At 34.7% G+C, this 26,130-nt stretch overlaps 4 protein-coding genes across 8 annotated transcripts; all 4 read right to left on the bottom strand.

The window, feature by feature from the left end:
- Positions 1-1,403: 1,403 nt before the first annotated feature.
- LOC117900304 lies at positions 1,404-2,086 on the bottom strand. Its single transcript, XM_034810618.1, has 2 exons — positions 1,681-2,086; positions 1,404-1,592 (listed from the first exon to the last, which is right to left on the bottom strand). The coding sequence occupies exons 1-2, from the start codon at positions 2,048-2,050 to the stop codon at positions 1,435-1,437; spliced, it is 528 nt and encodes a 175-aa protein (XP_034666509.1). The 5' UTR covers positions 2,051-2,086; the 3' UTR covers positions 1,404-1,434.
- Positions 2,087-2,995: 909 nt separating this feature from the next.
- Positions 2,996-11,362, bottom strand: LOC117900979 (protein gustavus). 2 transcript variants are annotated; one of them, XM_034811573.1, is made up of 3 exons: positions 11,231-11,362; positions 5,035-5,924; positions 2,996-4,089 (listed from the first exon to the last, which is right to left on the bottom strand). In XM_034811573.1, coding segments are annotated over exons 1-3 (1,032 nt in total). In that variant the 5' UTR covers positions 11,233-11,362; the 3' UTR covers positions 2,996-3,949. The 2 variants fall into 2 exon arrangements, with proteins under 2 accessions (XP_034667464.1, XP_034667463.1); XM_034811572.1 differs by lacking the exon at positions 11,231-11,362 and adding an exon at positions 6,302-6,543.
- A 1,425-nt stretch (positions 11,363-12,787) lies between these two features.
- Positions 12,788-16,009, bottom strand: LOC117901667 (sarcoplasmic calcium-binding protein, beta chain). Its single transcript, XM_034812508.1, has 6 exons — positions 15,917-16,009; positions 15,727-15,817; positions 14,661-14,827; positions 13,634-13,714; positions 13,315-13,467; positions 12,788-13,253 (listed from the first exon to the last, which is right to left on the bottom strand). The coding sequence occupies exons 2-6, from the start codon at positions 15,776-15,778 to the stop codon at positions 13,137-13,139; spliced, it is 570 nt and encodes a 189-aa protein (XP_034668399.1). The 5' UTR covers positions 15,779-15,817; positions 15,917-16,009; the 3' UTR covers positions 12,788-13,136.
- Positions 16,010-17,430: 1,421 nt separating this feature from the next.
- On the bottom strand, positions 17,431-25,023 carry LOC117902279 (zinc finger protein 665-like). Of its 4 annotated transcripts, none has more exons than XM_034813549.1 (9): positions 24,510-25,013; positions 21,551-21,833; positions 21,150-21,257; positions 20,948-21,082; positions 20,689-20,758; positions 20,534-20,633; positions 19,909-20,074; positions 19,588-19,671; positions 17,433-17,871 (listed from the first exon to the last, which is right to left on the bottom strand). In XM_034813549.1, exons 1-9 carry the CDS (start codon positions 24,693-24,695, stop codon positions 17,702-17,704), a joined length of 1,302 nt encoding a protein of 433 aa, XP_034669440.1. In that variant the 5' UTR covers positions 24,696-25,013; the 3' UTR covers positions 17,433-17,701. The 4 variants fall into 4 exon arrangements, with proteins under 4 accessions (XP_034669441.1, XP_034669440.1, XP_034669442.1 ...); XM_034813551.1 differs by lacking the exon at positions 17,433-17,871 and adding an exon at positions 18,075-18,245 and having other exon boundaries at positions 24,510-24,928; XM_034813550.1 differs by lacking the exon at positions 19,588-19,671 and having other exon boundaries at positions 17,431-17,871; positions 24,510-25,018.
- Between the last annotated feature and the right edge of the window lie 1,107 nt (positions 25,024-26,130).

Below are 26,130 nucleotides of genomic sequence, written 5' to 3'. Positions count from 1 at the left end.
CCGTGTGCGCAGTTGTTCTGAGCATTGAAGAACATATACCAACGAATGCTCAGGAGCTTTTTATACCGATAATAAAAGCTCATGGTAAAGTTGCATTATACTTAAAAATACATTAAAACTCCCACTTGAAAGATTTCGAAAACACAGAAACCCTTAGGAGATATTAAATCTCTTGATATTTAAATTTTCGAACTGTTTTTTTCGAACCTAACACGCAACTACGGTCTAAGACTCCTTGGGCTTAGTAGATAACTTTGCAAAATAAACAAAAATATAAGGTCTCAAATAACATACATATGTACCCTGCCAACCCAAAAGAATCCTCAAATCAAAACCAACTTGGCAGTTACCAAAACCCCTAATATATACATGCAATCATCCATACACATCCACACCAAAAGTCGCCTGAAATCACCAAAACTATTAATCGAAATGTAATACAAGCTAAAAGACCACAAATTCATTTCCACTAACGGATCACAGCGCAACTGTCTTACAACATTTCCATTCACCATTCCCAGGAAGAATCTACTTGCGGCATACGCAATTAATATCGGGCTGCTTTAAAACTCGAAATGCCACTACAGATAATAATGCACAACAGCAGATAATGCCAGAGAATCCCTCAACGCATTGGCAGCTTGGTGCCAGAGGTGGAATTTAAAGGTCAACCCACTGAAGATGGGCAATGCTTGCTTCACCTTGAAAACGCGTACCGACAACACGCCACCTAAACAGCTGGAATTAGTTACCCTGAATCAACCAAAAGAGGCCAAGTATTTGAAAGCCACGGCCAGAAAGTGTGTCCAAAGGATGCAGCAATTGCGGTGGCTTAACAATAGAAGAATCACCATGACATTAAGAGCCAAAAGAGCGTTATGTCTAGCTGGCACCGCAGTTTGCTCGAGAGGCGACTACTATCCGCCCGGCCTTTGAGGCGCTTAAGACTGGGTTTTGCAAAAACCTTTTCCACAACATGAAGACCCATTTCCATGTGGGGTTCCACTGTCATAACATGGGATTTGTTCGTTTTTTATATGAATGTCTTAATTGAGTTGTTAAGGTACTAGTTTGGCAGGCAAATTATAAAAAAGTCCATGATGACTATTTTGTTTCATCAAACATGAAGAAACGCCTGGGCGGAGATAGATTTGAGTCCAACGTTGAAGTCGACTCACAAAAAATGGCATTTTCCAAGACTTCGAAAAATCCTATCTTTGTAGGACTTACAAAATGTTGGAGAAATACTGGAAAAGGTACGTAAGTTAAGATTTAAGATTGTATTTGGTAGGCCGTCTTTTTATCAGCCTGCCATCGTAAAAACGGCAGTCGGCCAGTTTTCATATTTAAAAAGTTGATCAACAAGATTAACCTATAGAAGAAAATATATTTAGCATTAATTTGAGAGAATGAACTTGATACAATACAATATAATTATTTTATATTTTTAATTATATTATCATCTCGAACGATTTGCCATTTGTGTTCATATTGCAAGAGAGATCTCTCCAGTTTTGTATATTCTAAATTAACTAATTTATTATTCTTTTTGACTTGGTTCAAAAATTTATCCATCACTAAAGAATTGACTTCTAAAAATATAGGTAAAATACATTATTAGTACGTACTTATGTATGTACATATACTTTCATAAAATGTTTTGGTAATAGTTCAACTCACCGTAGCTATGGGATTGATTAGTCGGCGATATGGTCGAGTTACTACATGAACGCCCCAACCTATCGCCGTTTTCTACGAACTGTGCAATTACATTCCGAAATCTTTCAGGTATAAGAAACAGTCGGTCTATATTGCCTTTTTTGTAACATAGATACGCAGATTTCATTTGAAACCATTTTCTTCGTATTTGTGTGGGTGATTTGTTTGGAAATCCGTTTTTTTTCATTCTATTGGCAATTTGGTTAAAGGTGTTTTGGGTCGTATTTGCAGAAATAGATCTTTGAACATTATTAAACTCTCCTATTAACTTTAGCATGCATTCTATTTCAGCAGTAACCCAAAAGTTCCTTTTCAGTTTTTCAGATTTCATGTTAAACTCCTACGGCAATTAATAATAACAAACAAATATATGTACATATGTTCATGTGTAACGCAGGGCTGCAAACACCATCGGTGGCACTATCGATAGTATCCATTCTTTGAAATTGTGCGATATATCGAGGGGTTTTGCAGTATGTAGATGTTCCAGTTCATGCAAAATGAGGCGGAACGTTGTGAGATGCGCTGGAACACTTCACAGCTTTTGTGCCGATTGTATACTGCCTGAGTATAGAATCCAGTAATTCGTACCAATGCCAATGTATTTCAATGTTCCGTTTTGCGTGCTGTCTTCGCAAACAAACGCAAAAAAACGCGGTGTAAGCGTGCAAAACCCTGGATAAGCCCGTTCCGGCGGGGCAGAGCTGCAATGAACAAGCGTTTTAACTCCTTATAAATTGATAAGAAGATTACCGAGTATAAGATTAATAAATTATAATATCTATATATGTTTCACCCTTTGCAAGGGCTGTGGGACATTTTCAAATGGCTTTGAAATGAATAATGGCTAATCTGAAGATATTGGACAAAATCAGAAAAACAATTTTACTGTAACAAACGATCGCGTTTACAAAAACCACTCAAAACTGTTGTTGCTCATGTAATTTCATTCGAATATTGATTTTCCTGGTCCAACTTCATGTCAGAATCCCATTCAACTTAAAAAGATTTAAGCTTTGACGATTCAGAAGAAAGGGGGACCGATACAACTGTGTACAACTGATGGCAGGGGTTTCTTGTGTCTGTTAAATTAGGTCTTTATTAAATGTCATGAATTTTAATAATAAACTTACGAACAAACAATCTAAAATACAATATAAGTACACATTTTAAAATTAACTGTTTACAAAAATCATTTCCAAATTAATGTTATATTCAAATTTGGCTTATTTAATAAAAGCCACAATTTATGATTACTTGGAAGCTTATTGTTAAAAACTATACAACGCATAACGCGCATTACGATTAACCGCAGTTTATTGAGCATACCAGTCAAACTTCTCCAATTCGAACGACAATCAGCACAAAATAGATTAATATTTGTTCATATTATTGAAGCTAAGAAATAAAGCTGTCACACTTGAAACACAACAAGGTTTATTAATATATTTACCCAGCTTAGTTAATACAGATTTCAATTTGAAAAATGAAATAATGAAATGCACTGCCCTATATTTCTATTGCAGTATTTCGAAATTCAATTTTGTCGAGTTCAAGTTTTAAAATGTTTGCCACAGTGAAGCTTTGTATAGAAGGTTGGAGAATATTTGGAGAATTTGTTAGGTATGCACATCATTTGCTATGCATCTTTTGTTAACCAAAATTGTATAGCTTTCAAGAGAATTCATTTTTACTGCATTCTTTTTAAATTATTGCACCTATTAAAACTGTTTTTTAATACGAATCTATTCTCCCGTAATAAGTTAATTCGAGACAGTTTGAGCATACCAAATATATATAAAATATACACAAAATATACGCGATCAGAAGTAGCTCGTTAAAACTAAAAATATACTTCAAATGGGTATATTTGCGTGTAATGTATTTTACAAATATATTTTATATATATACCACGTGGAGTATTTTTAAATATTTTTTATTTTTAGGAATATAAGTTTTAAATGAAGAACGTACGTTTCCTCAATTTATTGCAAAATGAGATGTCGTTTTCTATAAATACAGTTAATTGCATGCGACTTAATATACAATAAACCTTTTAAACCTATATTCAAGTATTTATATATTTTATACCTTTTACGTTTTCTGGTAGAAGACAGAAAAACTAACATTGATCTAAGACTATTATAAACTAACTTAATTGTGTTTTTTTACTGCTTTCATCACATGCAGCAAAAATTAAAATTGGTACACTTTTTACTTATCAAAAATATTATCTACGGTTTTTATACAATAAATAAGTTTTCATCGACAATGGAAGTTGAAGCTGTTGTATGCGTTCTTCCAAGTTTGCCCGTCCAATTTTTTGCCGAATAGTTCGTCGGCAAAGATCCATTAGCGGCAAGGGTTCAGCTTAAATAAAAAACAGTAAAAATGTGTGTGTTAACTTAAGATCGATGTCAATTACTTAAATACCAATCATAATTTTGAAAAGCTTAGAGTATATTTACACCTAAGATAGTAAAAACTCCAATAATAACATCCGCCATTGAGATTTGTTACGCACCATGAAGAATTCAAAATAATGGAACTACTACTACGAAAATTCGAGCATACTTTTCGTTTTCGTACGGAAGTCCTTAGATAGATTAGCATTTTCCAACCCATTCGGAGTTTTTCCGAGAAGTTTTCCATACAAATTGTATTGGTTTTGTCTGGTAGATATCCAGGCATCCATTGCACACATACGATAAGAAAAGCAAGGACTTTGAAGAGATTTTTAGACAAAAACATGATTTTACTTTGGAACTTTTGCACTTTCCGATTATGCTTTGAGCCTCAAGACATTTCGTTGTTTCTATCAAAACTAGCTGTTCTCACTAAAAAGTATGAGTTTTTGTTTATGATTTTGATAAGCAATACTATAAAGTTCTATAAAAAGTGAAAAAAAAGGTTGGATTATTTCTTTATATTTTTTGTGCAGATGAAAAAAGTGTCCGATTATGCGATGGAGTCACTGTACTGTGTAAAATCATTTTATAATGGGATCTCTTTTTTATGATTACTTGACAAATTTGAACGAGTCGTGAAAGAAAGCTCATAAGCGCGTAACTATTATTGTCATTTTTACCAAATCAATTAAATTCGACTGATAGGGTAGCATTATATTTAAACAAAAAAAACGGGTTATTTCCATAGAACCTAAATATGTTAGACCGTAGACCGATCGTTCCCGAATTAGTTTTAAGCATGTTTGGAGTTGTTTATGTTACAGTTAAATAATAAATTAGTTTTCAAGTGTTTATAAGAAATATTAAAAATGGCATGCTACTTTATATATATTTGAACTATACTTACGATCTAATCCGCCTATGTAGCGCATAGTAATCTCGCAGTGTCCCCAAACCGCTGAAACAACTGGATACAGTTTTTTTCCTTTCAGCCCTCTAAACGCAATACCAAGATATTGCTGATCAACAATAAAACTTAAGGTTCCTTCATCCATATCTAAGGCTACTAAGAACTTGTCGGGAACCAGGAAAGCTTCGTCGTTTTTCAAAATTGCTGGATATGTGACACCAGCACAATTTTTTGAATCGTGGTACAATTTGTTTCTGCCTAAGTCCCAGCCCCAGCTTTGTTCAGTAGATCCAACTAGACTTTGATACCCAACTGAATGCAAGGGTGCATCAGCTGTGGACACGCCAACAACTGCATGTGTTCCTCTTTGTCGCGTTGGCCAGTAAATTTCCCAAATGTGCAATCCCTTTGTGAGGCCGACTTTTCCACGGATGCAATCTGTACTCTGTGCGACCGGATGCCTGTGAAATGTCAACTTGTCATCTTCTTTCACAAATATGTTTAGCGACCTGTCTTCAGAGTTCCAAGAATGTTTAAGCTGAAGTTCTCGAATCGCTGGTGGCATATCAAGCAAAATATCAATGCGCGCTGGCTTTAAAAAATCAGCTTGTAGCTCCCTTGGTATAATTGGTTTAAAGGTAGCCTGCGAATCATTACGACTAACTGTTTTAACTCCACCACTAATTTTTTGACCCATGTTCATGCCACGGCAGCTTCTTGATCGTCTTTGGTCGATTGCAACTTTGTAGGATAATCGAAGGCGCTCCAAATCCCTAGGTTCCAATCTGGATAATACAACTCTCGGAGATAATGTGGATAATGATGAAATACTTTGAGGGCGTCGCCTTTCACTGGACCTTATTGAAGGTGTCCGACCACCCTTATACCTGAAATGAAGCAAAATCGTTTTAATTTTCCATTAATTTGTTTAACTCTTATTAAATGTATAAATAGATGGAGATATACATTTTATGCAAATGAGTTAATTTTTAAGTATTTAAATTCATTAATCGGAAAATGTACATACATATATTCGTAAATAAATGAGTACACATGTATGCTCATTGGTATATATGTACATACACATGTATGCATGTACATATGCATATGTGCCTTCAAACAATCTCACCCATGCAAACACAAGCGACGCAAATTAAAATATGTATAAGATCATGTATTTGTATGTAAAATGCAATGATCCATGCACGCTACACGAACTAACAATTGTTTCTACAGAGTATCTGTATTATACCAACAAATTTACCTTTTTTTTCCAAGTTCCATCTATAAATGAATGAATTTAAAGGCAAACAAAATGGCGTCGGCGACGAAATACTAATTATTAAACACAATCAGTTGCTTATGGTACATATCCAATCCATTCTCTTAAAATGAGTCAAATCACATAAACATAAATATTCAAACACAAAACACTGTATCTATATTTCAAGTCTTCATTTGAAATTGTGTTTAAGAAAACGAAAAAAATAGCGATTTCCTCAACATAAGACCCTCGCCACTACCACATGAGATATCAAGGTTGAAGAAAAACAGGGTGTTCCCAGTAAAAATTGTTGTGTATTTTATATTTTAGGGGTGATTGCACGATACGATTCCCAGCAACGCTAACATTTGGAATAAGGGAAGCGAAACAATTTGAACTCTAATTGTTTATTTGCTTTTTTTTCAATGAAATTAATGCACAGCAATTTAAAAAAAAAATAAATAAGTTTTAATAATAATAATTGTAATATATATTTAATAAATTTTAATAATTTTAATATTTTCCGCTGAATGTTAATAGCATTAAGTATGGTAATAAGAAAAAAAAAACCGCAACGATAAGATTGTGTAATTGGAATTGGAGGTTTGTTAGTAAGTATTTCAGAGTATGAATTTATTTTTTCCTGCTGCTGTGCTGCCGTATTGCATATTAGCATACACATATGTATACCTCAATATAGAGATTTAATCAATCACCAATCAGGTATAATTTTATCTTTATTACATAACCAAAAAAATAATAATTGAAGCATATTTTGTGAGACTATTTTGTGTAGCTGAACCCGTAAAAGTAGAACGGTCACGAACGGTCGAAAATCATTTAATATCGGGTACTAAACGTTCACTTTTTGCATTCATTTATAATAGTTCGATTTTGGCTCAAGTAGGTTTAAAATTAGTTAATCAGTCTACTTTTGAATGCATTGATAAGATTATTGTCTTTTTATTAGTGCTTTTTTCGACAGAAGATGGAAAGAATCTCTTTTCCGTTCGAGAGGGGAGAATACCATTCTGTTGTTTTTCTGGTATTTTTTTTTACAGAACAGGCTGCGAAATTTTCTGTCCAACAAAAAGCAGGGATGATTTCTTACCGTTCCATAGAAACATCATCCCCGATTCGGTCGACCGAAAAATGATCTCATCTGAGTACTGGGCTTCATTTAGGAGGGCGCAGAAAAAAAAACGAGAAGGGACGTGTGAGACGCTTCTTACGCGTCACAACTTTTATACCCGCCACTCAGCACTACATCTGCACTTTAGCGGTTATTTGTCAAATTTTGCATGTTTTCTTCATCTGTCATCTACATCAACAACACTACTCACGCTAACACGCTCCTTTAGCTCGCCAACCTCCCCAAGAGCATCACACTGCAGAGCCAGGGCAGAGACGCGGCAGAGGCAGAGACGTGTCAGAGGAAGCGGCCTCTGCCACTGCGCGAAGCAGAGTGTGAATGAGAGAATGTGCAAAAAACAAATATAAGCTGCGGGACGGGGTGGGTTTAGCCACTGGAAATTAATTTCTTCATTGTGGCTATAATAATGATTCAATCGGATCCCAATTTGATCTGATAGATATGGTCATTCCCTACGGAATGGCGTTTTTAGTTTTCTTTTATCTTCAAAATTGTATCTTTGTGAGGTTTTCTCCCTTTTTCGGGGGCGGAAGGGGGCGGGGCTCATTTTTTAAATACACCTGTAACAGTGTGAGCATACAGAAGTCTGGATGCAAAATTTGGTGGCTCTAGCTCTTATAGTCTCTGAGTACTAGGCGCTCATCAGGAAGGACAGACAGACATGGCTCTATCGACTCGGCTTTTGATTTTGATCAAGAATATATATACTTTATGGGGTCGGAAACGTTTCCTTCTGTGCGTTACATACAACCGTTATTCGCACAAATACAATATACCCTATTTACTCTTCGAGTACCGGGTATAAAAACAGAATATAACACAATTTTTCTACAAGTGGTTCTTTCTGTTCCATTTTTTCATTCTACTTTTGTTAAAGTGACTCCACGAACATCTGACTTTGCACAAATTGTAGACTGCACTAATACAATATTTCTGCATTTTTTTGTCAGAATGTATCTTTCAAATAAGTTTTTACTTTTATGAAAATTTCGAATGTCAAAAAATCGGCAATCTGGACCAATGTGAAAGGAGGATTTTTAAATATCAACAAAATTAGACAGAGCGTCAGGAAGTGGACAAAAGAGAATATATGCTCGTATTTATTTATTATTTTAAGATATTTTTGTGTAGAGTTTGTGGTATTTCTTCCTCGCATCATGAAAACCCTGGATTTTATCCCCCCATATAGGCATGTCTAAAGCATTGCGAAAAATGACTCAGGAATTTTCTTAATTTGATTAATCAATTTTTTTTGTAAACAGTGGCATTTTTAATTTAATTCACTATAAAGGCGTGGGAAAATTTTTTTTTTCTTTTAAAGACGATGTATTTGCACTCAATTTTACGTTTTTGCGCACAGTTGTTTCTTTAATTTTCACTTTTCACTCCAGGAACAATTGTAAACCATTTATCACTAGCCTGCCTACCAGCTGTCTATCTTTAATCTGTGGATTTCGTATAAGTTGCTAGATACTTGAAAAAAAAAAAAAAAAGGCAAACGAAGAATTCCAGGAGCACTATTTTTATACGAAGTTTGATAGGAAATTGTATTTTCCCCAGTGCTGGATACCCGGCTTTATATGAAGTTTAATAGGAATTTGTATTTTCCTCAGTTCTGGATACGCGTCTCAAACCTTTGTCGTTAATGAACTGGACACCAAATTTGTGCACTTCGTAATAACTGACTTCCCACCCATCCTATGTCTATTGTTCGTACCTCATTGTAATTATGCTATTAGCTTTGGCTCCTGTTGTTGGATGTGCCAATCTCCCTTTTAAAGTTTAAGTCGAATTTTATTTGAACACAAAGATTTTGGGAATAATTCATTATAACAAACCAATTCCCTGAAAGTTAAAAGTAGGCAACCCTATAATACCTAATACTTGCGACCCTATCCAGAGTTTTTGTATTCTTAAGGCAGGTCCCATTGGAAAATTACTTGTAAAACACAAATACGTGACCGGTTGCACGATGGAAATGTAACTTTTCGGACTCTTTTAGATTACCTTAATGCTGTTTACTCAGCTGAAAATAGATTAGGTCTTCTAATGTATCCGAATCCGCACTACGATTGAGGTAATAGTTAAGCTGTTTAGCGAGTTACATATTCGGCTTAAAGCTCAGCGCTTATTCATTATCAGATAGCCATCTGTAAAGGGTTTTGTTTCGGACTATTCCTACAAAATCTGACCTTTGGTCTTTGGAAGAAACTCCACTACTTGGCTGTTCCTTGGTTTCTGTGTTTTGTCCAGTTACATCATTTTTTGAAGACGAATAAAGTTTGCATGAGGATATTATACAAGGTGGTGCCTAGTGTCCTTCGTGGCTTATTTTGTTCGTGAAGCTGCAAATGAAACAGCAAACTTCGCCATGATTGCATGCATGCAAAACAAGTGTTTGGTTTGGATGTGTGTGACTATAACGAAACATAGAATACACCACCTTGTATAATTTAATCATGGTTAACATAAATACCGGGCCAACTGCCCGGCGTGCGGTGTTGAAGAGACCGCGGAGACACATCCTCTTCACTTGCTCAATCCAGCATATGTATGTAGGTGGAGACACGCTGAACGCCGGGAACCTGAACTCGAAGATGGTATCCAGAGAACACTACTTACACGTCAAGGCCATGCGGATTTTCGTCAGAAGTCATACGGAAATTTAACGAGCTGGAGCAGACGGAGGGGGTCAAAGGTGACCCGCCCGTCCCTGCTAAGCAGAACTTCAGGCCCTACTCCTACCCCTATTTCTATTCTTATTCATATTCTGTTATTCTCTACCCTTCTTTAAACCTAATAAACTCATTTAAAACAAAAACATGCACATGAAACACAGATAAATTCAAACGTTACTAGTTTGCAAAACAACAGACGTACAAAAGAAAGTATTAGGCTTAATCGATTCTTTTATCTGACAAAATTTTTCAATTCTAAATTATGCGAATTCTAATGAATGTATTCTGAAAAAGTTTCTCTTTTTACAATGTCGATTTACATACAAATGTACAACCATAGATAAATATATAAATATGTACATATGTATGAGTACACTGAGCGTATCCAAAATATGGTTATGGGCACCGTTTCAGTCATATGTACATACGTACGTACATACATATGTTTATTAAAAACATTCTTATAATTTCAAAGTAACTGGAGTCTGAGAGTTTACTGGATTTTTAATGGGAGATTTACTAAAATATACATGCATACATATGTGCATATGTACATACATACATACATACATATCTTTTTTCAAGATTTAATTTTAAAGCACACTTCACTTTTCCAACTCCTTTCTATGAAGCTATACATTTTCTATTCAATTATTGTTGTTATAACAATTACTAAAGTAAAATGCATGCAGTCATACTGCCAAAATATACATTTACAAAGATTTATATGCAGAACTTACATACGAAACTTTGAATTAATTTGTACATATTTAAATGTGTGCATATACATACGACGAATGTACATTAAATTTATTTAGTATGATTTATTGAGAATATTCATATCAATAGTTGTTTCACATAAGTTCATTTCACGCTTAATATGCATACAGTTTTGATCATTTTATAATTTTTGATGTTTTTTGTTTATGCATGTAGGTACACACATACACACACACACATACATCAATAATGTATACTCATCTACAATGTGAACAGTTTTCATTCAAAAATTAATGTGGGTACACACATATTGCAGTTTTTGATTAGGGCTTTAAATATTTATACTAGTTTTTAACACAACGTAAATTATGCACTCACATTACTTCCTTCTTTTTGATTTTCTTTGAACAAAAACAAAACAACACATAAAATGGTAAATGAAAATATTACGTAGAAACGATGGAAACATGGAACGTAGAAGGGATCCGTATATGTACATATATGCATGGGATGTAGACCTCTACTAAAGGGCTCTTACACACGAACATACTTCTAAAAGTGGAAGCGAGTTCTTTTTGATCAGTTAATAAATTTAAGTATTTATAATCTCTAATTTATAAGCCATTGCCAACAACAAAATGTAATCATTTAATGGAACTAGGCGTACTTTCTAAACACCAGAAATTTATGCAAAAATAATGTTCCAAGGCGTATGACTACAAATTGAGTTTCCATCTACATTCCTCATCCTAAAATATTTCGCGGACTTCAAGTCTTTGGCTGAGCACGATTTTAGAGAAACAATGGAATACTAACAACAAACGGCAGCAGCTGAAGGGTAACAGTAACAGCCCAACAGTAACTATCGATGCTGCAGAGAGTAAGAAAGTTTATCTGTTTGGGGTATAGTCTCAGTGTAAGCAGGATCCGTCAACAAAAAATTAATATTCTGCTGGGTCAGGGCAAGGCAGTGGAACACCGTGGTGGTGGTGGTGGTGACATCCGATGGATCTTGTCGCAGACAGCGAAGCGACTGGTAGCCTAGTACTCAGATCCGAAAATGTAAAATTAAAACTGCATGACGTAAGGTTACACTGCTCAGGCAGAAAATTTGCTTTGTTTATTTTGATATTAATTGTGAAAAGTGAATATAAGTTAATAAAACAGTGAATAATCGAGGAGGAACGCTGTGAAACGCGTTTGTACGCCTTATTTTTTTCTGAATAATAATTGCGTTGCAACAAGACATGTATGTTTTTCTTAAAAGCGTACTTTGGTTGAGATAGTTGACCGGACGATGTAAAATTCACGAGGTGATTCAAGACGATTCAAGACATTATATCGCTGTCTAAAAATTTTCTACCGACGCTGCCTTCATTCCGAAATCTACCGTTACCGAAGAACTTTACGCATGCCTGAAATCGCCGTCCTTATTGCGAAATTTCAAGAAGTTTAGCAGCAAAACATATGAGCGACCACAGCTTTAAAATCATTTGTATGCCTTTAATCCGTTGAGATCGTGACCGACGATCCATCCATCCGACGTAATTTTTTAACTCGCTTGATGGGCCCTCCCCATAATTAACTCCTAAAGGTGGGATCGATAAAAATCATTTTTGCAAAGGTACGCGCTTTACTGTCAATATTCTGATGTGGAAATGGGATTATGGGAAAATTCAAAGGAAAGGTAGTCCTTATTCCAACTGTGTCCAGTTTGATTGGGTTTTGACATGACAATCAATAATTTGCAAGGCTAATAGTTGGAAGTCTGTGGAATTTATCTCGTACGTTACGAGTACGCATGTTGGCAAACCGTCTACATTATTTATGAATTTGTGGGTGGTGCTAAATCGAATCCCAACGATTCATTATTTTTGTGAGTTGTCTACCCTGGATTATTAAATAATACACATTTGTTATAATGTTTTTTTAAGCTGTGATTTAAGTATTGATTTATTTTGTTGGCTAAGCTTATTACAATTTCTTTATAACGCAACAATATAATTATATCTTGCAGGTTTCGAGAGTGAGGCAAATTACTTAAGAGCCTTTATATGAGAGCAAAACAACATACATTTGCATACTATTTTAAACTTCTGAGAGCAAATTGACCTATCTAGTTATACAAATTTAAAGTTAACGAACTCTTTATCTGACGATTCTACACAAAATGATGTGAATGCTTTATATCTTAGTGGTAGTAAATTTATAGTCATAGTAATTACAAATAAAACTTAATAAAATAGTAGTTGAACAACAGCGAAGACAATTAAATTTTAACTGATTATAAAGGACCAAACAGGTTTACTGCTGGATGGTTATCAGCTGTATTACCCAAAAATTGACCATAAAGTTCCTTATAGCGGTCTAACGAGAGGCCTCCGCGCTTACGATCCTCATCCTAAGAAGACAATTTGTAATTAAATTGTAAGCTTAATCATTGTTAATCATAAAATGCTCACATTCAGTAGCGTTTCGAACGCTTTGTCTATGGGAGAAATATCATCGATGGCTACTCTTGTTATGCAGTTATAACGATATTCTTTTACTCCAACGATTCCATCACTGTCAATATCCAGCAGTTTAAAGTTCGATTCAATGAATGCCCTCATAGCCTGCAAACAAATGTTAGCCAAAAATATAGTGGTATATTTCCTAGTAATTATAAAACACGAATTGCTTAAATTAAATATAGCAAAGTTTTTCTAAACAGGTTTGCAAAAACTGATCTACCAATTGTAATAAATAAAATACTATAATAAAATCAGATCTAGCTCTTACCTGGGGAAACTCTTCATACTTCTTGCCGACGCAAGTTTTTTTGACGGCATCCTTAAACTCTTGGTTCGAAATCTTTCCATCCTAAAATATAAATGAAAAATATTTTCGAAAACTTATAAAATCTTTAGGACAGAATCTGTTAGTAATTTATGGCTGATGATTAGAAACTATCGTTGCAAGTAGAAATCGAGGGACCTTTAGTTATAATTAATATTTGAATAAGGAACTTAACCATTGCCATGGCTAGCAGGAAGGTAAGGTACATCTCCCAGGAGCAGAAGGTCAAGCGAGCCTGTGCCGAGAAAACGAGTGCGCGGCTGAACACGCTAACAAGTTCGAGGAGATGCTACCCACCAAGAGGCAACGATTGGCTGAGAGTACCGTTAAGGACACTCCGTCAACCTCAACGTGGGGGAACGCACCTTCATAGGTCCCACCTCGTCAAGCGTGCTGACTGGAGAGTCCTCGAAAGACCATCTTTCTCAGACCATAAGTACACTCAGTTTCTGTGCAAATTCGAAAACGATCCAAAAATAACAGTGTATAGACCCACTAACTGGGAAAAGTTTAAAAAGATGGTTAAAAAGACAGGACCAATGAAATCCTCGAAACCTAGGAACCCTATACAAGGAACTACTGGGTGGCGATATTTTGAAACAAACTTGATTTAGTGTGATAGCACATGAGTCTTCACAAAATAAGGTTATAATAAGTAGCTCTGATGGTCTCTGATAACGAGGCGTCAATCAATACGACAGTCATAGACTCGGCTATTGATGGTGGTCAAGAACATTTTTGTATGTTTCTAGAAAACAAATTAATATATTTTAAATATTTTTGTTACCTAGAGACCACATTTAAAATTAATCAATAAATGCAATAAAAGAATTGCTTAACCCATTTAGTTGAGCGGCACTGTACAGCATTAATTTTAAAGAATTGTGAAAAATGTATGTTTGTTTTGCACTGTGTTATGTCCGAGAATGATGGATTATTTTTTAAAAGGGTTTTATTTATATTGCCATACCTTATCATCATCAGCAATGGCGGAAATTTCATCCCATAAATTTGTCATGAGTTTTTTATATTCATCTAGCCGAGCAGCACTACAATCTCCCTTTCCTTCAACAACGCATGCTCTTACAGCCATGCAAAGGAAGTCATTCTGGTCCAAAAATCCATTATTGTCGATGTCTAAAAAGCGAATAAGAAAATTGAAATAGTTAATTTTAATGTTATTAAAGGATTGGTGTTGGTATGGAACACTTTATTTATGGGTCAAATAGGTTTGCAACGCACATAAGTTCGAGAGCAGCAAAACCTTCGTACTACTGTAGAAAATTATCTTAGCTTCGTTTCTCGAACTTCTGTTCGAAGTTTGGTTGGGTAGTCAAATATTTCTAATTCCGATATTCGTTATCATTGTCTATATTTAGCTTTATGAACTCGATTGGCCTGAAGTTATAAAAAGTTTCCTAGCAGCTCGTCCTTTATTTTGGTTTTCTAAAAATAACCGCTGTCATGTACCACATTTTTTTTGTTAATGAAAATTATTTTTAGGTTTGAGCTTCCTTTGGTGAGGCTGTTTCTTTGTGTGTGGTTGCAGCTTTATTTTGAGCACAAATTAAAACACAAATTTATTGCGGCAAGGTAAGTGCGGTTGATTGCTTTTGTTTTTTTTTGCACTCGCTAGCACTCTCACAACTGTTTCGAGTGAAAGACGCAATCTTCTATTTATAAAACCCTTGTTAGCTGTTGAATATTTTTAATTATGTGATTTATGTGTTAGTTGGACATCTGGCTCAAGGTACAATTACTACTGCAGCACTTGCAAATTGTATTTTAAGGGTTGCTTAATATTGTACTATACTTTTAATGCAATAACTATAAGTCAGGGTATTTATTCTATTCACTGCAGATCGATAAAAGATTTTAGTTATTAATGGAGTTAACCATTGTGACCTAATAAAAACGAGTTTATCTACTTCTTTCCTTTAAAACCCCAATCGATCCTTTTATAAAACAGAAAATCTAAAAAGTTATCTCATTGCTGGGAGCTGTATAGGAATAAAAAAAAGGTTCTTAGAACTTACCATACATGTACCGTACAACGAAATCAACACGGTTATCCCATGAATAGGCCATTATGATGGTATTTCTATTTTGTTAATCCGCATAAAAGTGCTGAAAGGAGAAAATTACAGTTTAAGGAAGAGCAAAAATCATTCAGTCATCAAGGCTAAGTATTACCACCAAGACATAGTAAATATAATAGCTCCTTACCTTAAGAATTGCTTACTTCAGACTAACTAAATCTGCACAAACCACAGTCAGATGCATTCGCAACATCAATTTAATTTGCATGTATCTAAACATTGTACATGCAAGCATATATGTAAATATAAATAAATATATACATGATACATATACATATATGTATACATATAATATATATATAAATATATATATGTATTTACATATATTATGTAGACATAATGTAAATATAAAGAGGTACCCAAAAAAGATATTTATAGTGCATGCATAACCTATTATAAAAACACATTTTTCACAAAACTTGCACCTATTATTCTAGGTTGCTACTTTATCATCCATCTTTTACCTTTACATGTAAAAGTCTGCATAATTTCGATATATAAAAAAGCCCAAGCATTTCCAAGATCGTAATGCAGCGTGAATTCTCATGAACTTTAAAATGTTCTATACTTAACTACACATTGTGCTCACATTTATTATCAAAATGTGTATATGTATGTCCTTGGAGTTGGACGTCTACTTAAAGAATCTATTTAAAAGGCTTTAAAAAGGCTATTCCCGAATGTATGGCACTGAAGATGATAAGTTTATTAATAGGTAATTGACAACAGAACATTGAAACAACATTGTTGTCAGTGGCAGAGATCTCTTCCACATTCCCACAATAATTACAGCAAATAATGATTAATGATTAAGTATAATATATGTAGACACATATATACATAGATTACATGCATTGTGAATATTTGAACAATGTTATAATGTCATCATTAAAACAAAATAAATATTGGCCAATATTAAACAATTTTATGTCCTTGGAGTTGGAGATTTATCTTCTTCTCGGGACTCGGCGCTCGGTCGACCACAAGCCGCAAAAAGGGTTGAATCGCCGGACGTGGACGGGAGCAGAGAATTCATGCAGAGGCCGCTTTATCGGCTTGGAAAAGGCCGGAAGAATCTGGCGATGGGAGTAAAGATCTTGCGCTAAAAATAGCCGATGTGTTCTCCTCCTCCCGTTACCTTCCTTGTTTCGCCCGGTGGCTGGCAGCCAAGTGTTAATGTGCGCGGATGGATTGGTATTCACAGGTCGACCCTTTCCACTTCCCCTCTCACTGAAAACCGCCTATATACCCAGGGAGCGACGACTACGTTTTTACAGTAAGCGGGTGCCACGGTACGCACTGGCCAGTCTTTTTCCCTGCATATTTCTATCCCTTACAGTAGACCACCTCGCACCCACATAATTAAAACAACACCAAAGACGTCAGAGAGCCGTTTACTTTTTTATTTTTAATTTTCAGCAAGTCTAGTTAGATTTAGCAGCACATAAAAAATCATGACACAACTGCTTGGCCATATTTTTATAGAAGTACGTTTGACTAGGACTTTTTATAAAATGTAATCGATGCAATATATGTATGTACATATATGGATGTACATTGCTTTATGCAAAGAATCATTTCTATACATAAAAATATATTTTACAAAAATATAAATTTATAATTATAATATATTTAAAGTAAGTGTGTGCCTTGAGTATGAGTTTTTAAAATGTTCTCATGTGTACAACAATCCTCTGAAAATATTTTCTAACTTAAATCGATTTCTTAGAACCACAATCAATGAGAAATGCGAAATAGTAGCCGTAAATAAAATAAATAAAATTGAACATATTTTAAATATGTTTTCTGGGTTTCTTTTAAATTATTATCACACCTTAAATACTAGATAGATTTTATTTTTGTTGTAGTAAGAAACTGTAGTAATGTCAGTCGAAAAAGTCAGTCACTAAATTCATAATAAATAAAAATTATCTAAATCCTCCCTTGTAGTAACGTCTACCAAGGAATTCTCAACACCATTTTTTGACAAATGAATAGAAGTACATCCTTTAAAGTATTTTGTGTCCATTCTAATACTTTTGCTTCGAAGGCATTCTTTACTGAAGTCCGCTTGAAGATATCCTAAAAAAGGAAGAATAATTAACACTATTGTTTTTAATTATTTGTATTACGAGGTTAAGGTAAAGTAAGTAAGGTAAAAGCGGCTATTAGGTTTAATAGGAACCCGACACACTTGGGACGGTTTCGGCTTTCGTGGTACCGCTGTGATCATTTCCTCTTCTACTTTGTTAATTGTGATGTCAAAAGTTATTTCTGGGTCCTATCAAGATTTCTGTAAGCACACATTACCTTACCGTACATTACCTAAGCATCTTGCTGGGCCATCTCGTGATTTGGGGCGGTTACCGACTCCGGCTTCACTTTTAGTGATTTGATCGCTATCTCTGCGTAAATTTATTTGACTTGATCACTGATCTGGGAGCCTGAAGGAATGTCTGAAATATGTAAAATAAAAATATAAAAGGTATGTATAATATTATTGTATGAATAATAATGATTCTTAATTTTAAGCAATAATTTTTTTTTATTTGTGAAATTTTTCTAAACATCAAAAATTCGCAAATAAAGCCACCCACCCAGAAGTGTTCTGTCGTACTGAGCACAATAAGACCCTAAATGAGGAACGCGTTGAGTGAATCATGTTATAATTCCATTATGGCTAAAGCCGAATCAAAACGAAGAAAGCGAGATAAAACGAAACAATGCTTTCGGGTTTTTGGTTTCTTGTGGCAGCCCTGCTTTTTTGTCGGCGTCAGAAACCTGATCGATGACAGCCCTGGGATGTAAGAATGGGGATCTTCTTGTCTCTTTTTTTGTTATTTCCACTCAGATAAAGTTTCATGTCTCCCTTGTTGTTTAGACGCACACTAAGTAGTTTCGTCGGGTAAACTACTTGATGTCATCTTGATGTATCTAACTTTGTAGACTTCGATGTTGGGTCCACTGTGCTACGATCCAAGTCAGGTCTCAGCACGGCCCTTTCTGTTGTGTTCCAATTCCAGTGTTCCGTTTTGCGAGCTGTTTATATTTCATGCTGTTGCTTGTGGTAACTGGTCACACGACAGACAAAATGGATTTAAAATCGGAACATCGAACACTTGCAACTGAAACTGAAACACACAATTTTGCCATCGCTTTTTTAAGCCTGTGTAAGCCTGTGTGAAAAGGCTAAAAGTGAGCATATATTACAGGCGTAAGTTATTTCTAGGACTTTCCGCACTGGGATTGGTAATTGACTAAAATATTTGGATATTTGATATTTCAACATCAAAATATAAATAATTAAAAAAAAAAACATTCAATTCCACTATGTACCATAGTTTTAGCGACTTTAAACATTATCAATTCTGTGTTCGTTTGTATGTACATACACGTGTTTATACTTCTATCTGTGTAAACACCCTACAGTTATGGCATTCTCGCAAAATAACATTTTTTTGGCATCGAAGTCGCCGGCTTGGCCGCAGTCGACATCACCAGAGAACTCTGCCCAGAATCCACTGCTTCGGACTGAACCCGACGCGCATAAAAGAAAAGCAGATATCAATGATTTTGCGTCACTCTTTCTTATTTCGAGTATTCTTTTCCTCCACTCTTCTACTGTCACACATTTCTTCTTCTTCTAGGTACGGGCGTATGCATCTAAATCACTTCTCACATCGACACGCATTTTTAGATAGCCACCCTCTCCCAGAGCCGCACACTGCACTGGGAAAAGGAATGGGTGGGGGTGGCCAGTACCGGGGGTATAGAAATATTAACAATCCGAACGCTTACCTTCATGAGTCTTCATATGTGCTCTTAAATTACAAGCCAATGCAAATTTTTTGTTACAAATCGAGCAGCCATGTGGTTTGTCACCTACAAATATAAATATTTTGATATTACGGAAATCACAATTTTAATTTGATCAAAAAAAAGGTTAAGTTCTAAAATTTAAAGATTAATAATAATACCAACATGGAGGAACGTTGTGAGACGCGATGTCTCTTTTCTTTAAACTTTTTTTCTTTATGTAAAAGATTGAGTAAAAAGTTGTTGAGAAATTTTTTAATATTATAATTTAAGTTTTCGTATATACGTGATATATTAGCTTACCGGTATGTAGAAATAAATGATTCTTTAGATTAGTTTGCTTGGAGAAACCGCGGTGGCATATAGAGCAATTGTAAGGCCAGGAGCCGCTGTGAACATACATATGAGCTTTTAAGTCTCCGGGTGTGGGAAATGATTTCGAACACAAATTACATTTATGTGGTTTTTCCTAAAAAATACATAAAAATATTCAATATTAACAAACTTGAGATATGGTTTTTCAGACATCATCCATCTACTGTGAGTCTTTAAGACGATTTAAATACCCACTTAATATTAAATTCGGTATTTAATACCCTTAAAAGTTAATAAGAACATAGTCTTAGACCGGCGCAATAACTTATATATTTTCTTAATGGGCATAAAGTTGTGACGCGTACGAACGCGTCCGACATCGTTTCTCCTCGTTTATTTTTTAAGTTCTGCCACAGAAAAAGAATCCTAATTCCTCACCAAAAAAGGCGCAAATCTATTAGAAAACTGGATATGGCTCTAAGTTTTAATAAAAATAAAATTCTAAGTAGTGTTATTTGTAAGTATGTACTAACGTACTAAAGCTACTTTTTTTTAATGGTAGCAATCACATACATATGTATTTATATGATATACATTAAATAACGTACGTTACCTTTATATGGGTCATTCTGTGATAATATAAATTACTGCTCGCTGTGAACCTTTTCCCGCATACTTGACATTCGTGGGGCTTTTCTCCAGAATGAATTCTCCTATTGTTAAATTGTTCTTTCAGTATATTTTTTATTTTTAATTCCAGGTAATTACCTATGTGTATTAAGCGAGCTTGATGTACTAAATCCTTTGCCGCATACGAAGCATTCGTGTGGTTTTTCGCCTGAAAATAATATTGAAAAAAGGTGAACATATATTTTTGCACGGTGCAGTAATCCTGAATGTAAACGCACAAAAGTAATCTTAACTTTAAGACCAGCTTTCAAAACCCTTTTTAATTTCTTAAAAAAACCCCCAAACAATAATAAAACCTTATTTAGTACTGACAAACCCAAATACCATAATTACAAACCTGTGTGCGTCCTCATATGTCTTTTTAAAAGACTAGGTCGATCGAAAGATTTGCCGCAAACGTCACAGGGTAACAGAGATCGCTCATTTCTCATTGTTCGTCTTTTTGGTGTCTGATATATGTACTTATTTACATCTAAAAATCAGAGAGTTTGCTTTACTAGTTTGGAGCTTTACAATTTTAATTTTTATTAAATTAATACCTGAACAATTGCTTAAATTGAACTTATTTTCGTCTTCACTTGCTGGAGGAGAGAGCGGTAAATTTGGTAATCTATACATTAATGGTAATGATAAATCCAGCGGGGTATCTAAAAAGAAGTTATATTACAAAATGTAAATAGCGGTGGCAAGGTAGGGCATTTTTAACCACACTGTGCGACAATACGTAAACTTTTTAAAGAACTTTGTAGATATCATGCCCCATAGTTATTTTTAGAAATTCAAAAAGCTCTTTATACTATCTAATTCTACTAATGGGCTTGAGATATGTATACTCAACCAGGCCAGGACATGGCACCATACATTTTTTTGAGCAAGGGATGAAATGAATGTCGCACAGTGTTTTTAATAAACTTTATGAGTATTTTTTAATGTTGCCTACCTTTTACAAAGGATTCCATTACTTTTCTATACAATATTGAGTGTATATGTGTAACAATAGTCTGTTCCGGCGGTTCTGGCAAGTAGTACACTACTAATTCTTGATGTATCATTATGGCTTTAGCAACCTCATATATAGGATCGCCCTTGACCTTTGTGCAGATAAGATTTACTTTGGAATCGTATGAAGCAGAAACTGTTAGGAATCTTATCCAGTTACAGTGACGCACTTGTTTGCCGCATTTGTATGAAACTTCATCATATAAACCAAATTTATATCGACACTGGAAGATCAAAATTTGTAAATATTTATAAATATATTATTATAGATAATGTGAATTACATTAAGATGAACCGAATTAGGTGACAAAAACAAATTCACAAGAACAAGAACAAACATCTGACATCAAACCCACTTTTCTCATAAAATTGAGACTCCTTATATTTAAAAAAAATTAATAATAGTAAATTTAGAATAAATGTGTATTGGAAACATTCTAAAATATGTAATGCATTTCGCGTCAAACCAAACATTCTGGTTTTAAACGTATTTTAAAAGACTTCTTCGAAATGATTTCTATCCATTTAAGACAGATGATTCTTGCATTTCGATTCTCTGTTCGAAATGTTTATGCTCATGAGTTTAGACGACTTCAAGAGTATATACATAAATACATACATACATATGTAAACTTCGACACGCAAAAGATTTTCTACTGTTTTTATTCAATCTTAATTTAAAAATATTGTAACTACTCAGCCCATCACTTTTCAACATTGTTCCCACAACTGCTTTAAATGATTACTCAAGACATAAAAAATACTGTGAAAACTTCTTTAAATTATCTGGTGTGCATCTTAAGGAATTCTTATGTCATGGGAGAGTGATCACTCTTAATGCACGCACGCTGGTGGAATACGATCCACCAACCTACACAAGTCGCATATGTATGTATGAATGTCATCAGTAAAGTAAATTCATTACCTTTGTATCCCAATGGCAGAGTCTTATGATTTTCAATAGATATCTGCAATGTCTGGAAGAAACCATATTATGTCTCTACATATGTATTATATATAGATGTGCTTAATATATACAAAATCGGATTATTATGTCATCATTATATTTCGGTCCGGTATATTTCGGTACATTTTCCTTATTTTCTTCTGCTATTCTTCATCCCCTTTTGTTACGTACAAATTATTTTAAGTACTTGGGCTGGGATAAACACACATACTTCTTTTAATTTAGTCTTCTCACTATTGTTACCTTCCTTTCTTGAAGACTGTGAGAACTTCTTTAAATTATCTAGTGCACGTCTTAACGAATTCTTAACGTCATGGGAGAGTGATCACGTCATGCATGAAAGCTGATGTGATCGCTGTGTTGCCAGTAGAACAAAGTTATACAATTTGCGTACGCTTGAAGCGTTTATTATGATTTTGCAGCATAGAAAGACAAATGTTTTTGTATTTGCCGTACAATGCTTTTTTTTTAAAACAGTCAAGATTTTTAATAAATTTTATTTTATTCATAAAAGGGCACTTTGCATACGATTAGAATTAGGGATGCACCAATTAGAAATCTTCTTAGAGATTTTCGACACTAAGGAGGTAAGAAAATAAAATAAACAGGCCAAATGAAAATGCATTTCATCATTCTGATCATAATTCGCAAACCTGTTAGATTTGGGTTTTTGGTATCTCGTTTAAAAACTCGGCTATTTATGCTAATCAACAATATAGACACTTTATACGGACGGAAACGGTTCCTTCTGTGAAATACATATGCACATAACTTCGAGTGCATATCTAATATACCTTAACTCCTTGAATCCCTAACCCTTCAAGACCAGCCAACATTGTCCAACATTTTGTCAATTTTTAGGCTTTCGTCTATCTTTTATCAATCTAAATCACCAACAAATTTATCATTCTCCAGCACTTAGTCAATGTCTGATTCGCTTAAATTTATTCTCCCACTCATTCTAATAAAAGCCTTATAAGAAAGTAATATCTACTTCATCTCCTATACCTACAGTCATTCTGCGTCATTTTGACGATTGCAATTTATAAACACCATAGCTATTTGTAGCTAGTATATGTATGTACATATATGATCGACAACGTTGTAAGTTATCTCACTGGTGCAGTACACCAAAGGATCACGGAAATAACATGAATTTCGTTCGAGGGTTAAATCATACAACCTCGACTATTTCTTTTTAAATTCGGATGCAATTATTATGCCGAGACGAGAACAGCAAGAACCTTTTTACAGCTTTGAATACGAAACGCCTAAGCATTATTGGACCAAATTGCATAAAAACGGAGAGATATGTACATATGTATGTATGATGTACACACGAGTATGTATGTATACAAATTCAATTCAAATATGTGAAGAATACATAGTACCATCTGTAACGGTATGCAAATTCAGAATTTAATTGCATTGATTTTAAATTCTGGTTCCTCTTCCACGATGTTATTATTTTTGAAAGCGTAGAGAATATGTAGATGGACCAAGCCAAGACCTGAGATGAATAAGAATGGCGAAAACAAGAATGAACCAGTAAGGAAATTGACTTCGGTACGGCGAAGTTTTAATACCCTTGAAGTTAAACGACCAATTAATATTAAATAAAGTATCTTAGCTACCTAATAAATTTGTATAAAATCTTGTAATATAATTTGGGAGGTCCTTACTTCTGATTGTAGTACATAAAAATGCGTCTAGGTAGCTGAAAAAGCAAACAAACACAATAGATGGGATAGGATCGACAATGACCAATGAAAACATTGGATTGAATTTTAACATTGATTAAGATCAAGCTAAGAAACGAAATGTAAACATTTCTTTACAAATTTTAAGTTATCAATAACCCCTTTTCATCCTTTTTACCTTAATTTAAAATATAATTAAGGATAATCTTCAAAACAAGTAAAATAATACTTACATCGTTGTTTTCAACAGGTTTTAAAGTCTCTAATTGATCGGTTCGCACTGTTCCTTGGAACGGGTAGAATAATGATCCCACCTTGATATCAGTTATGGAATACACAATCACTTCCGGTTCATTAAAGGATGTAACTGATGTTGTAACTAATGCGAACTCCTTTGGTATAAGAACGCAGGTTTCCATTTCTTAAATAATTAACTTCTTATTTATGATGCAATTGAAACAGTTCAGATGTCCGCATATGCTGGACAATTGTTAAGACTAAAACTAGCACTTTAAAGCAATACGCACACACATTTATTAAACTATAACTTCTTGAAATTGCGCGGAGCTTTATGAACACATTTCATTCAATGCTCAACAACTACTGCATGGTCAGGATGGCTTGTATTAACCATGACCTTCTAAAAGGCAGACTGCAAACACCTGCAATACGATACCATTCAAACAACTGAAAGACGTTCACACATACACATGCGCACACGAAGTTGCCTTCAAACAAGCCACCAACCAGCATAACTAAGAGCTGGCTCATTTAACTCAATGCTCCACTACGGCACCAAAACAAGATCAACATTACACAATGCTATGGCTATCAATTGATCTCAGGCAAACTCGTCTCGCATACGCTCTTATACTCAAGCTAAAATACTCGTACAGACACGAACATGTGCACCTGTAGGTTGCTTCCGCAGGTGGACGACATACACACAAAGGCAAAGGCAAAGGCATTCATGTCTTACCACAAAGTAAGATAGAATAGTTGCTCAGTTTTGTCTTGGTGAGTTCAGGTAGCATCTTCCGCACATTTAATTAGCGTTGCACAGTAGTGTGTACATTCATACATATATGCATACATATTTACATATGTTCTTATGTACATTTTATATTGTGTATGTACATACGTAGATATTATGCGTGCATCCTGAAATAAAGCATTGACCTTTTTTGTTTTTGTACAAAAATACATGCTACATAGGATACATATATATGTTCATTCATATGTCTGCATCAGGATATCGAATTAGAATTCAGTATTTATTAAGAGAGGCAAACAATTTTAATTGTTTAGTATCATACAACTCTCAGATACTTACATCCTGTCAAAAATTGTTTCACATTTTAACCACGCAAAGCAGGTGAATTGGTTCGTCTCGATTTTACACCAAGTACTTTACCCTCATTCATAAATACCGACTGTTCGTAGCATCACTCAAAACAAGTTCTTCCCATCTTTGAGTGAAACGATCGCGGCACGAACACTGGTATAATGATTGGAATATTTTCGTCTTCATCAAAGTAGTGAGTGGAGTGCTTTTCATTTAGGCTCCGCCTTTTTATACATGTTATACAAAGAAATAAAAGACTACAATGTTATACAGATCTGGTTGTTAGTTGTACTCTTTAAGCTTCGTCAAACATTAGATGTCGTCGAAGCAATAGCATATAAAAACCGAAAAGGGTCGACCGCCGCATCGAAGATGAAGTCCTCAAAAGAGCCTCTTGATTTCCACTTTCCTGTGAATCGTAAGGGCGATTTTCTCGTATCTTTAAAATTGAGGATTCCAGACTTTTTCGTCTTATGTGTGTCGGAAGGGGGCGGGGCGCAATTTTGAAA

The sequence above is a fragment of the Drosophila subobscura genome, chromosome U (genome assembly GCF_008121235.1).
Source record: "Drosophila subobscura isolate 14011-0131.10 chromosome U, UCBerk_Dsub_1.0, whole genome shotgun sequence".
Taxonomy (NCBI): Eukaryota; Metazoa; Arthropoda; class Insecta; order Diptera; family Drosophilidae; genus Drosophila; species Drosophila subobscura.
Note: the sequence above shows the minus strand (reverse complement) of the source record. Positions and strands in the feature narration are given on the sequence as shown.